The sequence below is a fragment of the Physeter macrocephalus genome, chromosome 2 (genome assembly GCF_002837175.3).
Source record: "Physeter macrocephalus isolate SW-GA chromosome 2, ASM283717v5, whole genome shotgun sequence".
In the NCBI taxonomy this organism is placed as follows: Eukaryota; Metazoa; Chordata; class Mammalia; order Artiodactyla; family Physeteridae; genus Physeter; species Physeter macrocephalus.
In genome coordinates this window covers 83,979,938-83,993,672 of record NC_041215.1, presented here as the reverse complement: position 1 = coordinate 83,993,672, position 13,735 = coordinate 83,979,938, and the positions used below count along the sequence as shown (strand labels likewise).

Genomic DNA, 13,735 nt, shown 5'->3' with positions numbered 1-13,735 from the left:
CAAAATTGGTGAATTTTTGTGTAGCCATTTTAATACTGAAGATGGAAGAAAAAAAGCAACATTTTTGGCATATTATGCTTTATTATTTCAAGAAAGGTAAAAACGCAACTGAAACGCAAAGAAAGATTTGTGCAGTGTATGGAGAAGGTGCTGTGACCGATGGAACATGGCAAAAGTGTTCTGCGAAGTTTTGTGCTGGAGATTTCTCGCTGGATGCTGCACCATGGTTGGGTAGACCAGCTGAAGTTGATAGCGATCAAATCTAGACATTAGTTGAGAACAATCAACGTTATACCGCATGTGAGATAGCCGACATGCTCAAAATATCCAAATCAAGGGTTGAAAATCATTTGCACCAACTTGGTTATGTTAATCACTTTGATGTTTGGGTTCCACATAAGTTAAGTGAAAAAAACCTTCTTGACTGTATTTCCTCATGCGATCCTCTACTTAAACATAACAAAAACGTTCCATTTTTAAAACACATTTTTACGGGTGATGAAAAGTGGATACTGTACAATAATGTGGAACAGAAGAGATCATGGGGCAAGCAAGATGAACCACACCAAAGGCTGGCCTTCATCCAAAAAAGGTGATGTTGCGTCTATGGTGGGATTGGAAGGAGTCCTCCATTACGAGCTCCTTCTGGAAAACCAAACGATTAATTCCAACAAGTACTGCTCCCAATTAGACCAAGTGAAAGCAGCACTTGACGAAAAGCATCCAGAATTAGTCAACAGAAAACGCATAATCTTCCATCAGGATAACACAAGACCGCATGCTTCTTTGATGACCAGGCAAAAACTGTTACCAGCTTGGCCGGGAAGTTCTGATTCATCCGCCTCATGCGATCCTCTACTTAAACATAACAAAAACGTTCCATTTTTAAAACACATTTTTACGGGTGATGAAAAGTGGATACTGTACAATAATGTGGAACAGAAGAGATCATGGGGCAAGCAAGATGAACCACACCAAAGGCTGGCCTTCATCCAAAAAAGGTGATGTTGCGTCTATGGTGGGATTGGAAGGAGTCCTCCATTACGAGCTCCTTCTGGAAAACCAAACGATTAATTCCAACAAGTACTGCTCCCAATTAGACCAAGTGAAAGCAGCACTTGACGAAAAGCATCCAGAATTAGTCAACAGAAAACGCATAATCTTCCATCAGGATAACACAAGACCGCATGCTTCTTTGATGACCAGGCAAAAACTGTTACCAGCTTGGCCGGGAAGTTCTGATTCATCCGCCATATTCACCAGACATTGCACCTTCGGATTTCCATTTATTTTGGTCTTTACAAATTTCTCTTAATGGAAAAAATTTCAGTTCCCTCGAAGACTGTAAAAGGCACCTGGAACAGTTCTTTGCTCAAAAAGATAAAAAGTTTTGGGAAGATGGAATTACGAAGCTGCCTGAAAAATGGCAGAAGGTGGTGGACCAAAAGGGTGAATACGTTGTTCAATAACGTTCTTGGTGAGAATGAAAAGTGTGTCTTTTAGTTTTACTTAAAAACCAAAGGGACTTTTTGGCCCACCCAATATATACAATGGGATAGTTTAGAAAGAAACAGACCCAGAACAATCTGCCCCCTCATGGTCCCTGATACTCAGATATTGACATATTCTAATGTGTGTTAAAATAAAAGGTGGAATCCACTTCAAAACTTCTGCATTCAAATAATCTCAACTTCAAAATTTCTGGACCCCTGTGCTCATTCAGTCACCCTTTAAGCCCCAGGAAATGAACAGATCCTAAAGGAGAGGACTCAAACACCAGTGGGGTCATGAAGAACTCGGGAGCTGACGGCCAAGCATAGATTATGGGTTCTGAGAGCCCAGCTGTGCCTGTGTGCACAGACTTCTCAGACTTGTCTTGATATCAGAACTGTGTTCTGCTTTGGCTATGATGAAGCGTTTGGCTCCTCAAATAGTTGTATGCAAAATGTTGTATTTCTTGGGAAAGAAAAGCCATTATACAATTATTAATTTCACAGGCAAAAGCAAATGAAATATTAAATGTGAAAAATGAAATACACATTATGGAGAACACTATGGAAAGCCAGAAGGCGGAAAGGGAAGAAGTCAGCCGCCTTCGGATAGCCTGGCAACTTAAAGCCGCTGCAAGCAAGCCCATGAAACAGCAGTGGGGAGCGTTCAAAGAGCAACTTAGAAAGGTGAGGGAACAGGCAAATGGGCAGTATTCAGCCTTAAAAGGGAAGGAAATTCTGACACATGCTGCAACATGGAGGGACCTTGGAAACATAAGTGAAATCAGACGAACACAAAAGGATAAATATTGTGATTCCACTTATGTGAGGAACCTCGAGTAGTCAAATTCACAGAGACAGAAAGCAGAAGAGGATACCAGGGGCTGAGGGGAGGGTGAAATGGGAGTTAGAGTTTAACCAATACAGAGTTTCTGTTTGGGAAGATGAGAAAGTTCTGGCGATGGATGGTGGTAATGGTGGCACACCAGTATGAATGTACTAACGCCACTAAGTTGCACACTTAAAAATGGTTCAAATGGTAAATTTTGTTATGTATATTTTACCACAATAGAAAGAGGGCCTGTGCTTTTGTTCATTGGTGGTTTAGAACCACAAGCTCACTCTAGGTAGTTTCATGGTAATTGAAAAGTTTGATGACACACCATGTCATCACTGGAATGATTATGACGTATTTGCTGGTGGTATCAAAGAAAACGTATGCATAACTATCTAATGTCTATTTCAGACTACTCACAACTTAAAACTTCTTCAGGAAGCACTTATGCCTGTGTCTGCACTTGACCTTGGAGGGAGTCTCCAGACCATTTTAGGTCTACAGAAAAAATGGAACGAAATGAAACCTCAGTTCCAGGTGAAGAAACAAAGTGATGGCCTTGGGTGAATGAAAAAGTACTAAAAACTGTTCAGTCGATGCTCACCTAATTAATTTTTACAGTCTGATGAATTACAATTTTTAAAAAACAAAAGCATTGCTTGTCTAAAAATCCACTTTATTTTTGTTTTTTTTTTTTTGTTTTTGTTTTGCGGTACGCGGGCCTCTCACTGTTGTGGCCTCTCCCGCTGCGGAGCACAGGCTCCGGACGCGCAGGCCCAGCGGCCATGGCTCACGGGCCCAGCCGCTCCGCGGCACATGGGATCCTCCCGGACCGGGGCATGAACCCGTGTCCCCTGCATCGGCAGGCGGGCTCTCAACCACTGCGCCACCAGGGGAGCCCTAAAAATCCACTTTAAAAACACATTTTTCTTCCTGTTTAACTGCAGTGTGCTATATTTGATGATACACAAACATTCGGGCTACAAAAGGTCCTTAATACATTCTTATCTTAGATTATTTTAATTTAAATTAGTTCCTTATTAATGTATTTATCATATATATTTACTCTAATTCTTTTCCTAAGGGGTATAGACATGTTTTCGATTCAGACATCTCAAAACAAGGATGGGCAATCTCTGACACAGAGGTTCTGCTGTCCTCTGTCCCTGAAATTATCACTGTGATGTCATTGTGCCTACCCACTGGCACCCCAGGCTCCTACCACGATTCCAAGAATTTTGCTGTGCTCTCCCTTTCTCCCTCTCAGAGAGCCCTCAGGATGTGAGAGAAAAAACCATGAGTCATGTTCCCAGGCTCTGATTGCTAGTGCATTCCATACCCCCCGCCCCCACCTCTTGCCATTCCTGAGCTTGACACAGCTGCCGAAAAAGTTTGCCAGTCACGTTATCCTCCTGCCTGGATTCGTGTTCTTTGCTGCAAAGTTAAGATACCTGTGTTTCTGTTTGTCACTACTTTGCAAGTATTGTCTTTAAAGAAACCCTGAAACAGAAGTTTGAAGATTCCTTTAGGGAATATCTAATTTATGTTCCTTTAAGACAAAACTAACGTAATACAGGACCACCCCCCACTCACAAAAAGCACACACACCACTGTGGCCCACAGTGAACTCTTTCCTCCAAACTCTTAGAAAATTCTCCTAGCCTATCTGTTGGTTTCTTTGTTATACTCTGTATCATATGTATCTGCATTTCGTGTGTACACATGAGTAAGTATATAAATTCCTCTAAATCAGGAACTGTTGTCAAGCTTCTTTAGCTCTGTCACGTGCTGTATATTTGATGCCCACGTACTTGATTTCAACATGAAGACCCTTACCAGGTCACTCTTCTGCAAATTATCTCCTTAGCCTAAATCATTTCCATTACTGTTACCCTTGACATAAAATCCAGCCCTGAAATTATAGCAGCTTCCTCTTTAAGCTGTGCACCAGGATCTAGATTCCTATAAGGGCTATCTGAGCAGTTCTGGGTAAAAAGAAGGTGGCTTATCCCTCCCTACAAGCGGTGGCTATTTGTGGATTCTGGGATGACTGCTTTTAAAGCAGCATAGCTACTGTGCTGCCCAGTTGGTGGTTCATTTCGATCATTCTTTTATCACAGAGGACAAATAATTCCCCCAATATATTTTTATGCTTGTCTTCTTTTGGTGTTCTTATCATACCACCTGATTCTGGTTGTATTAAATATCACAGATGGTCACAGCCTCATAGAGTATCTAGAATATATTTACTTAACAGATGACCAGAATATTTGGTAAGTCATAGAAATATATGACTTTCCATTTCGCCACCTAACTTTGAAACACGTTTTTGTGTTTTTTAAATTTTTAAATTTAATTAATTTAAATTAATTTTTAAAAAAAATTCTGAGAAGATGAGGATGGAATAATATATTCCTAGTATCATGCACAATGCCTGGATTTGCTGGGATGGGGGTGAAGCTCACAATAAGTATTTGTTAACAAATAAGAGAGTGATTTGTTATTGAGATCTTCATATAGTCAGTTGTAAAGTAAAAAGCTGTCCAAAAGCTGTATTTCTTTTATTGCTTACAACTTTTTAGCAACTGAGTGATGAGGTTCAATACATTATAAAAGAGTCAGAAGAGTTAAGTGGCAAAGGAGCCCCTGTGAAAGAGAAGTCTCAACAGCTGAAGGACCTAATTCACCTCCATCAAAACCAGAAAGAGAGAATCCAAGATTACGAGGAGATCCTGTATAAGATTGTCCAGTTCCACCAAGTCAGAGAAGAGGTAAGACTTATCATGGATGTTTGGAAGACTCTCAGTTTTAAACTATGAAATTAAAAATAAATGATTGTGTAATTAATAAATAAAAGCCAGATTGCTTATTCTGTTATTAGAAACTTTCCTCAGTCTGGCCCCTGACTTTTCTCTCACTGGGCCCCATTCTGCCCAATGTTCCAGCGAAACTGAGCTCTCCTTGGTCCCTCAAAGATGGCGTCCACATCCCTAATTCCAAGCCTTGACTCTTGGGCTGCCATTATCTGACAGGTCCTTCTGTCTCCTCTCTACCATCTAGGCCTTGTCCCTCCATCCAACAATCCACCTCCCCTGGAGTGATTTTTCTCTCTTCAAAATTCCTCGAACTCTTATTGTTTATTCCACACATCTGTCATTTTTAACATCTTGATTCTTTATTATTTTTGTTCCCCTAACTCAAGTGTAAGCTCTTTGAGGGAAGAAAACAATTTCTTTTATATCTCAAGTATCAGTAGAGTGCTCAGTAAAACTTCACAGTCCTTAGCCTCTATTAACAGAAAATGGAGACTTATTGAAATCCCTTGAAAATAGCCTCTGAATTTACTCAGATCACAGGCCTCATCTTGCTAAAGTTTTAGGCTGTGAGCAAACAGTGTTTTCTTCTTTAATAGAACTGACAGTGTTAGTCCCCCAATTTTACCCGATTGACTTGTAGCATTGTAACACTTATTTGTCTTTAATACTAATATTTTAGATGGGCTTGTCAGTGTTGACCTGCTAGTTAAATATGTTATAGGAAATAAGTTTTTATTTTTTATTTTATTTGTTTATTTATTTATTTATTTTGTGGTACGCGGGCCTCTCACTGTTGTGGCCTCTCCCGTTGCGGAGCACAGGCTCCGGACGCGCAGGCTCAGCGGCCATGGCTCACGGGCCCAGCCGCTCCGCGGCATGCGGGATCTTCCCAGACCGGGGCACGAACCCGTGTCCCCTGCATTGGCAGGCGGATTCTCAACCACTGCGCCACCAGGGAAGCCCCAAGTTTTTATTTTTTAAAAAGCTATCTTTGAGAAAGACAAATACTGTATGATATCACTTATATGTGGAATCTGAAAAATACTACACTTGATCTTAGCCAAAAGGCCGAGAAGCGATGGAATCTGAAAAATACAACAACGTAGTGAATATAACAAAAAAGAAGCAGACTCACAGATATAGAGAACTAGTGGTGACCAGTGGGGAGAGGGAAGGAGGGAGGGGCAGTACGGAGGTAGGGGATTAAGAGGTACAAACTATTAGGTATAAAATAAGCTACAAGGTTATATTGTACAATTTAGGGAATATAGCCAATATTTTATAATAACTATAAATGGAGTATAACCTTAAAAAATTGTGAATCACTATATTGTACACCTACCAGTTATATAATATTGTACTCAACTATACCTCAATTTAAAAAATCTGTCTTCATAAAAATCGAAGGTTAGGGCTTCCCTGGTGGCGTAGTGGTTGAGAGTCCGCCTGCCGATGCAGGGGACACGTGTTCGTGCCCCGGTCCGGGAAGATGCCACATGCCGCGGAGCGGCTGGGCCCGTGAGCCACGGCCGCTGAGCCCGCGCATCCGGAGACTGTGCTCCGCAACGGGAGAGGCCACAACAGTGAGAGGCCCGCGTACCGCAAAAAAAAAAAAAAAAAAACGAAGGTTAATTGTTAATGGCCTAAATTCCAGCTGGGACGACTCTTCAGATCAAGAGAATTGGAGTTTCTACAACAGCCAAAGGAAATGGATGATGCTCACGATGCACAGGTTCTCCTCAGTCGCTGTCGGGAAAAGCGGGCACACATAGACCATCTCCATAAACTGGCTCTTTCCTTGGGGGTGGACGTCATCTCGTCAGTTCAGCGGCCTGTAAGCAGCTTAGAACACCATCATTTATACCTAATATAATAGCTCTCAGTTGGCCTGTAATATGAAAGAAACCAGGCAGATAGCCTGGTATACATTAAATTTAAAAATACATTAAACCACTGGGCTACTTATTTGTGTTTAGTTTCTACCACGTCCAGAGAAAAAATTTTAAGGAGAAAAATCTGATTTTTAAAAGCCTTGTTTGATACATCTATTCTCATGCTAATTTAAAAAAAAATCATAGAGGTGTGCTATCTATAATGGCAGTTAGTTTTTCACATTTGAAATATGCCCAATGCAATTAAGGGACTAAACTTTTAATTTTATTTAACTTTAATTAATTTAAATTTAAAACTGATACCCCAAATTGTAAAACTTTTAAGTATATTGGGAACAATTTGGGTATGTGAGTCTACTAAACTCTATGAGATTTAAGTGCTGATCAAAAATATTTCTGATAGAAATTTAGCAACAATTGAGATATGCTCTAAGTGTGAGATACAGACTTGATTTCAAAGACTTAATATGAAAAAAACCTTATTAATTTTTTTTAATATTTGGTTACATGTTTGGGTATGTGTTCGGTTAAACAAACTATATAATGAAAATTAATTTCAACTGTTTCTTTTTTACTTTTTAATATGACTACTAAGAAATTTAAAATTATTTATGTGGCTCAGTTGTATTTCTGTTGGACAATGCTGCTTTAGCATGTCAGATCCAAAAGGTAGCCAAGAGATCGTCAGGCCCAGGACCCTCATTTTATAGGTGAAGAGTCTTATCCCAGAGAAGCTGCTTTATCCATAAAACCCCAGGGTAGAAAAGCCCAAGAACCCTGGCTCCATCCAGGGATCTGCGCACTCATCACTGGATCTGCTTTATTCCACTGGACTGACCTTACCAAAGAAGGCTAAAAGAGATGGAAATAATTCCAGATTAAATTTTCCTAAATAACACATTGGGCTCTGATTTTTAAAAAACTCCTTCTCCAAATTCTTAATTTGAGGGAAGAAAAGATTATGTTAATTCTATCCAGTATGTATAACATTAATAAAAATCATAATGGCCAATTTTATTTCAAAATTCATTTAAGATATCCACTAAACTATATGGAATTCAATGGATCTAAAGTATTTTCTTAACTGAAAGACATAGAAATACAAAATATCTGTCGCTGTTAACAGAATGTTTTTCCCAAGAAGGACCTTTCTTTTTAAAGAGTTTTGTTTTATTAGTAAATTTATTTTAAAAAGAACAAAAACAAGTAAGACGTCTCACTTTGCACAAATAATGTAACTTATTCTCCAGTCCGCATCTGGCCTTGGCCTTGGCAGCCCTCTGCGCTGAGTACAGGTTGGAGCACTTGCATAATAAACCTGAGGTTACACTCAAGTTGACAGGAAAATTATAGTGCAGATGCAGAAGCCACATGTTTCTAATGCATAGTTTATGCCTTTTGAAGTAAAAATTATACCTTATAATGAATAGTGTCTCTGAGGTGTTGGGTGTGATGAGCAAATCTTCCAAACTGAAGTTTCAAGACTGGAAATGTAAGGGTTTGTCTTTCCCAACATTGGGTGTTGGGTGTCTGGCTTCTTTCTGAAATCATTATATTCAAAGAAGCTTAATGTAAAATAAATCAGGAGCCTATTTTTTTTATGTCATTTATGAGTTTCACAATGCAGGTAAATAGCATGTTGTTCTCATTGCTGTTCTGCCAATTCCCTTCATCACTTCCCCTTGTCTTTTCTTTATAGAACTGCTCTAATGTTTCTGCAAAGAACCTGCAGCAGCAGCTGGACATCCTTGAGGGGGACAGTCTGAACTGGCGTGCCCAGGCTGAGGACCGTGAGCGGGCCCTGACCCACAGCCTGGAGTTCTGTACCGCCAGGGATGAGATGAGCGAGGTGAGAGCGCACGCGCGTGCGCGCAGGTGCACGCGCACGCGCACAGTGAATCAGGAGACTTTCTTTTTACCCTTGACCTTTAATCCACCAAGAAATGGCCTCAGGGCTCAGAAAGACTGAGTAAACTTTAAGCTCCCAAACTTTTTGAGGTCAGTATATTGTCAACACATGGAAGAACCTAGAATGTAGTATTAGGGTTTTTTGTTTGCTCCTCCCCACCCACCCCAAACCCTTACAGCAGTTGTTTTGCTTGAGTGGATACACATCATCAGTGCAGAGTAATAGCATCCCGGTTCAGCCAGCTCCCGCCTGCTGAGATGCTATTTAAGTACCATTGACTCATGATGAAGCGGGTACTAAGCGGGGCAGGCTTGTGGCCTCAGAGGCTACAAAGTATTATCACCAATGTCAAGTGGCTGGTTTCATATTTACTCAAACTGAGTGACTTCTGTGGCAAAACAACGCCTAGAGAAAAAGAAATAATAGATGATAGGTATCCTCCTAGTCCACGCCCCCTCCTCCATACACAGTTAATTCCACCTCCTCTTCCTCAATTCTACCCAACCCCCAACCCCCAGACACATACTGAACTTAAGCCACACCCTCCCATAGTTAAACTTTCCATCTAAAGGTTTACTTGTTCTAGGAGAAAAATATAGCTTAGTGAGGGTCCTGGTTCCTTACTGGAACTGACAGCAGAAAAAACGGTACCACAATTCCAGATTTATCTCTGTTTACAGCAAGACGTTTCTAAGTTCATTCATCACAAACCCATTAGGAAAGTGAGCAGAGGGAAAAAGACGTGGTGAACCTTCTTGATTTTTCTGTTTATGCCCTCTTTACACAATTTAGGACCAGTGAGTATCAAATATTATCAAACAACATTAGAGAATGGACTTAAGTATGAGTAACTAAACTTAGAAAGTGGTCTAGCCCTTTCACAGCCCACAGAGAAGTGCAGGAAAGGAGCATGGCTGGAAGGAAAGCAAGAGGGCGAGAGCAGGAGAGGCCGCTTGGATCCCATTCAGCGGGAGGGAAACAGGAAGCAGCATCATGGAGGGTTTTCAGCTGAGTGTGCGACAGGACTGTAGAGTTTCTGCTCTGAGTCTGTGTTTCAGTAGTCACTGTGGGTGAGAGACTCATTAATTTGCTCAGTGTTAAACCCCTAGTGTAGCCTGCCCTCTGTGTAGTATAAAGGCCTCTTCCGGGTCCTGTACTGCAGTTAGCAACATTTCAGCCAGATCTCTTTAAGGAAAACAATCTTAATTCTCCTCAGGCTATAAAATTTAGATTCACAGCCACGGAAATAATTTTTTTTACTATCTTTCCCCAAAGTTATTTTCTTTCTTCTTTTTCTTCCTCTTCTTCCTTTTTTTTTTTTTTTTTTTTTTTTGGTAAACTTTTCTTGCTGAAGATCTCTCTCTCTCTGCTGTGACGTTCAACCATATTTTATTGAAAGCACAAGAGAGCAGGCTAAGGACTATTCCCAGCTGCCTATGGCTCAGTTTCCCTCTTCCTGAAGCATGGTGGCCTTTATGGAGCTGGGTCTCCCTGTTCTGGCCCTTTCCACAGTGGTTCTGTTTACAGGGCTGCCTCGTGATGAGCCTTTGCTGGGAGCCAGCAGGCTGGGAAGACAGATGGCCCTTCCAGTCATGGTAGGGACACGCCAGGATTGTCTGTACTGTAACAGGAACCAGAAACCAGATACGTGCAGGTTTGATTTAGGAATCCAACATCACTTTAACATGATCTTAAGTATTAAGAGAGTGATTCTTCCCATTTGCTTCTACTTCAAATCCAACTAATGTTTGATATAAGTCACAGTTTCATATTCAAAGGATCTTTGAAAAGTTTTGGCCCTTTTCCCTTTTCCTTCCTCGTAGAGATATACAAAGCATGTCACAGTATATCATGCACAGCCTGGATTTTCCAACTACAAGCTTAATGGGAAAATAATCCAAAGGAATATTTTCAGTGCCCGTAACTAAAATAAAGAGATGTGTGGTCTAGTTTGTATTGTGAATGTCAGAGCCAGATTCTAAGTTATAATAATATTTGATATTTTAATTATTATTATCATGATTAGTATTTGGTATACGTGCTTAAAAAATTACGTAAAACTAAAAACTGTATGTTACACTAATTATTTTTGTATAAAAAATAAAGTCAGATAGCCCACCAGGGAACTAGACCAAGCATAGCATTTGATTTGTTCAGTTGATTTTGAAATGCATTATTTTGCATCCAGTGCATTTAAAGTGCTTCTTGGAAGTTCACTGATCTGAGCTGAAATTGGTTTTGGAGGACTTTCATTTTCCAGATGAGGAAACTGAGGAGTATACAGTTTTCACTTGAGCAGTGTGCTGCAGGACTTTGGGGTTTCAGTGAGTCAGCTTTGGGCCAGAGGCTCATTTATTGGGGACCAGCTTTTACTGGGCACCAGCTTGTCACCTGCTAAACTCAGAGTTCACCATTCAGTTAATGTTTGAACCCATTCAACCACTGCATGGTCTGATGTTAATGTATCCTTTTACTATGCTTTCTTTTTCTATCTTTGTTTTCTAGCATACTCGTTACAAGCTCTTTGTATGATCTGATATAATAGCACAGTTCATTTGGTTATTTCAACTAAAATTACTTTATTGCATGGTTTTAATTGCACTAAAGGCCCTTAGAAAAGGACTCAGGAGTTCCCTGGTGGTCCAGTGGTTAGGACTCAGGGCTTTCACTGCTGTTGCCTGGGTTTAATCCCTGGCTGGGGAACTAAGATCCCGCAAGCCGCGCGGCAAAAAATAACAGAAAAAAAAGAAAAGGACTCAGTATCTCAAGGTAAAATAAAGTGAGGTATTCTAAATGTGATTTTTTTTTTTAATGTGATGTGATATTCCTTAACGACAAAGAACCATGGTTTTGTGCCTTGATTCTCTTTGGGTAAAATATTATTATTTTCTAATTTTATATACTATATAAGACATAGTTAGTTAATTGTAAAAACTCATTTTCTCCATGTGTACTAGAAAACACACCCTTCAGACTGCCAGACTTTGTGGAGTTTTTTCCCACTCATTTCACACAAAGATATATTTGTATGCATGAATGTTGAATCTCACTGTACATTTTCTTGCCTGGCAATATAAATAAGCTTTTAATACACAAAGCATTATAGATATTCTCTGCCATATTACATGACAGAACATCATCAGTTCCTTATTCTTTATGTGTCTTCTTTAGAAATGTAATAAGTTAATATCGAGCATGTTTTCTTCTTGCAACCTGACCAAAAAAATTACCTTTACATTTACATGATGTTAATGAAAATTTGTCACTGGAGTCTCATTATGGGTCACGAACAATTACTTTGATGAAAAGTATAGTAATGACAGAATTGGGCTGCTATTCATTTTCCCCAAATAATTTTGCAAATGGAGCTTTCATATAATTATATTACTTCAGCCTGAAATTTCTACACTGTAGCAACATCTTACCCATCAGGAAGGAAACAGAAATATGTATGTATGTATATATATATATACATATACATATTCCATATGTCAGAGTCTCTTGTTCTAGTCATACAGATTCTTTTGTTCTTTTGTCAATTTGGATAAAATGGTCATCTAAGTTCCAGGGAGATAAGGCAGATTAGCAGCAATAAATTATTGTAGAATAGGGGAATGCTGCTGCCTTAGACAAATACACAACCAATAACATTAAACCTCCTGATATTGTATACTGCTTTGCTGTTGACAAAAGGACTGTGGACAATCACCATCTGGTAAGAAAGGAAGCAGAAAAAGAGGGTATAGATGAGGCAGCACTATAGTATAGTACAGATAATTACTATTTTCCAGATTGATGACCTTAATTCATCATTTTAAGAAAAATACTAAATTATCATCATTCAACAAATATGACTACTGTGTGCCAGGCCATAAGAACAGGAAAGTCCTCAGGAAATTAAGAGTCTAGGCAACTTAATGCCCACGGGACTTCACAGTCACAACTGCTCATTACCAGGCCCCACTGTGAGTCTGTTTCATTGGTATATGTAAGAGGATAGGAAAGATTATAATTTGTTCTGAAAATGTCCATCCCATAGGGTTAGAATCTGTTAGAAGTTTTGTGTTTAACATCTGCAAAATGACTCTTCTTACTGAAGAAGATAGAAAGCTAAAGCTTAAAATCGTGGTTATCATGTCCAGAAAATAAAAGGTAAATATATTATGAACAAACAAAACTTGCAGAGTGGATAAAATAGCTATTACTGAGATATGCTGCCACCTGCAATTTAAAATGGAGCAATTGTCTTCTCCTTCCAAGCGGCCCCATTTCCTGCTTCTACAAGACTGATGGTAAGCACAGCAAGACAGCCATGTGGTTGCTGAACAGCTGGAGGCCAAGAAAGTCTTGTCCCCAAATCTCTCCAGCACTAAGCCTAAATATTCTACCGGTAATAATTGTAGCAAATCATTCAGGTTAAGTCATGAGTCTTTGGGTCCCTTCATTTCAAATACAGGCATCCCTGGGAAGTGATAGCATTGCAGCCTTCTTTCTGTTACTGAAAGTGAGAATCAGAAAGCTTTTTTTTTCTGGAGTAGGCAAAATGGTGGGAAGAAATTAAGCTCGTGAAATGGACATTAAGAGAAATGGACTGTCTGTTTTGTATTTTTGCTTCTGGACAATTGTGTGCCATAGTTCCAATGAAAAGCTCTTGTTTTAAATACATTTTCTTAGTTTTAAAATGTCTCATGGGCTTCCCTGGTGGCGCAGTGGTTGAGAGTCCGCCTGCCGATGCAGGGGATACGGGTTCGTGCCCCGGTCCGGGAGGATCCCACATGCCGCGGAGCGGCTGG

At 39.9% G+C, this 13,735-nt stretch overlaps 1 protein-coding gene and 1 non-coding gene across 13 annotated transcripts in view; one reads left to right on the top strand and one right to left on the bottom strand.

Annotated features, from left to right (window-relative positions):
- The window catches only part of CCDC141 (coiled-coil domain containing 141), a 210,708-nt gene that overhangs the window by 154,899 nt on the left and 42,074 nt on the right, over positions 1 to 13,735 (top strand). For all 12 annotated transcript variants that reach the window (XR_008618774.1, XR_008618778.1, XR_008618777.1 and 9 more), the window contains exons 13-17: positions 1,998 to 2,177; positions 2,737 to 2,862; positions 4,908 to 5,096; positions 6,796 to 6,975; positions 8,733 to 8,882. Coding sequence is in view for 6 of the 12 variants with exons in the window: in XM_055088821.1 (XP_054944796.1) it covers positions 1,998 to 2,177; positions 2,737 to 2,862; positions 4,908 to 5,096; positions 6,796 to 6,975; positions 8,733 to 8,882 (825 nt within the window). In the remaining 6 variants the exon portion in view is untranslated. The remainder of the gene's footprint in view (positions 1 to 1,997; positions 2,178 to 2,736; positions 2,863 to 4,907; positions 5,097 to 6,795; positions 6,976 to 8,732; positions 8,883 to 13,735) is intronic.
- Positions 6,038 to 6,221, bottom strand: LOC112064601 (U2 spliceosomal RNA). Its single transcript, XR_002891561.1, has one exon. It is a non-coding gene; the product is annotated as a U2 spliceosomal RNA (small nuclear RNA).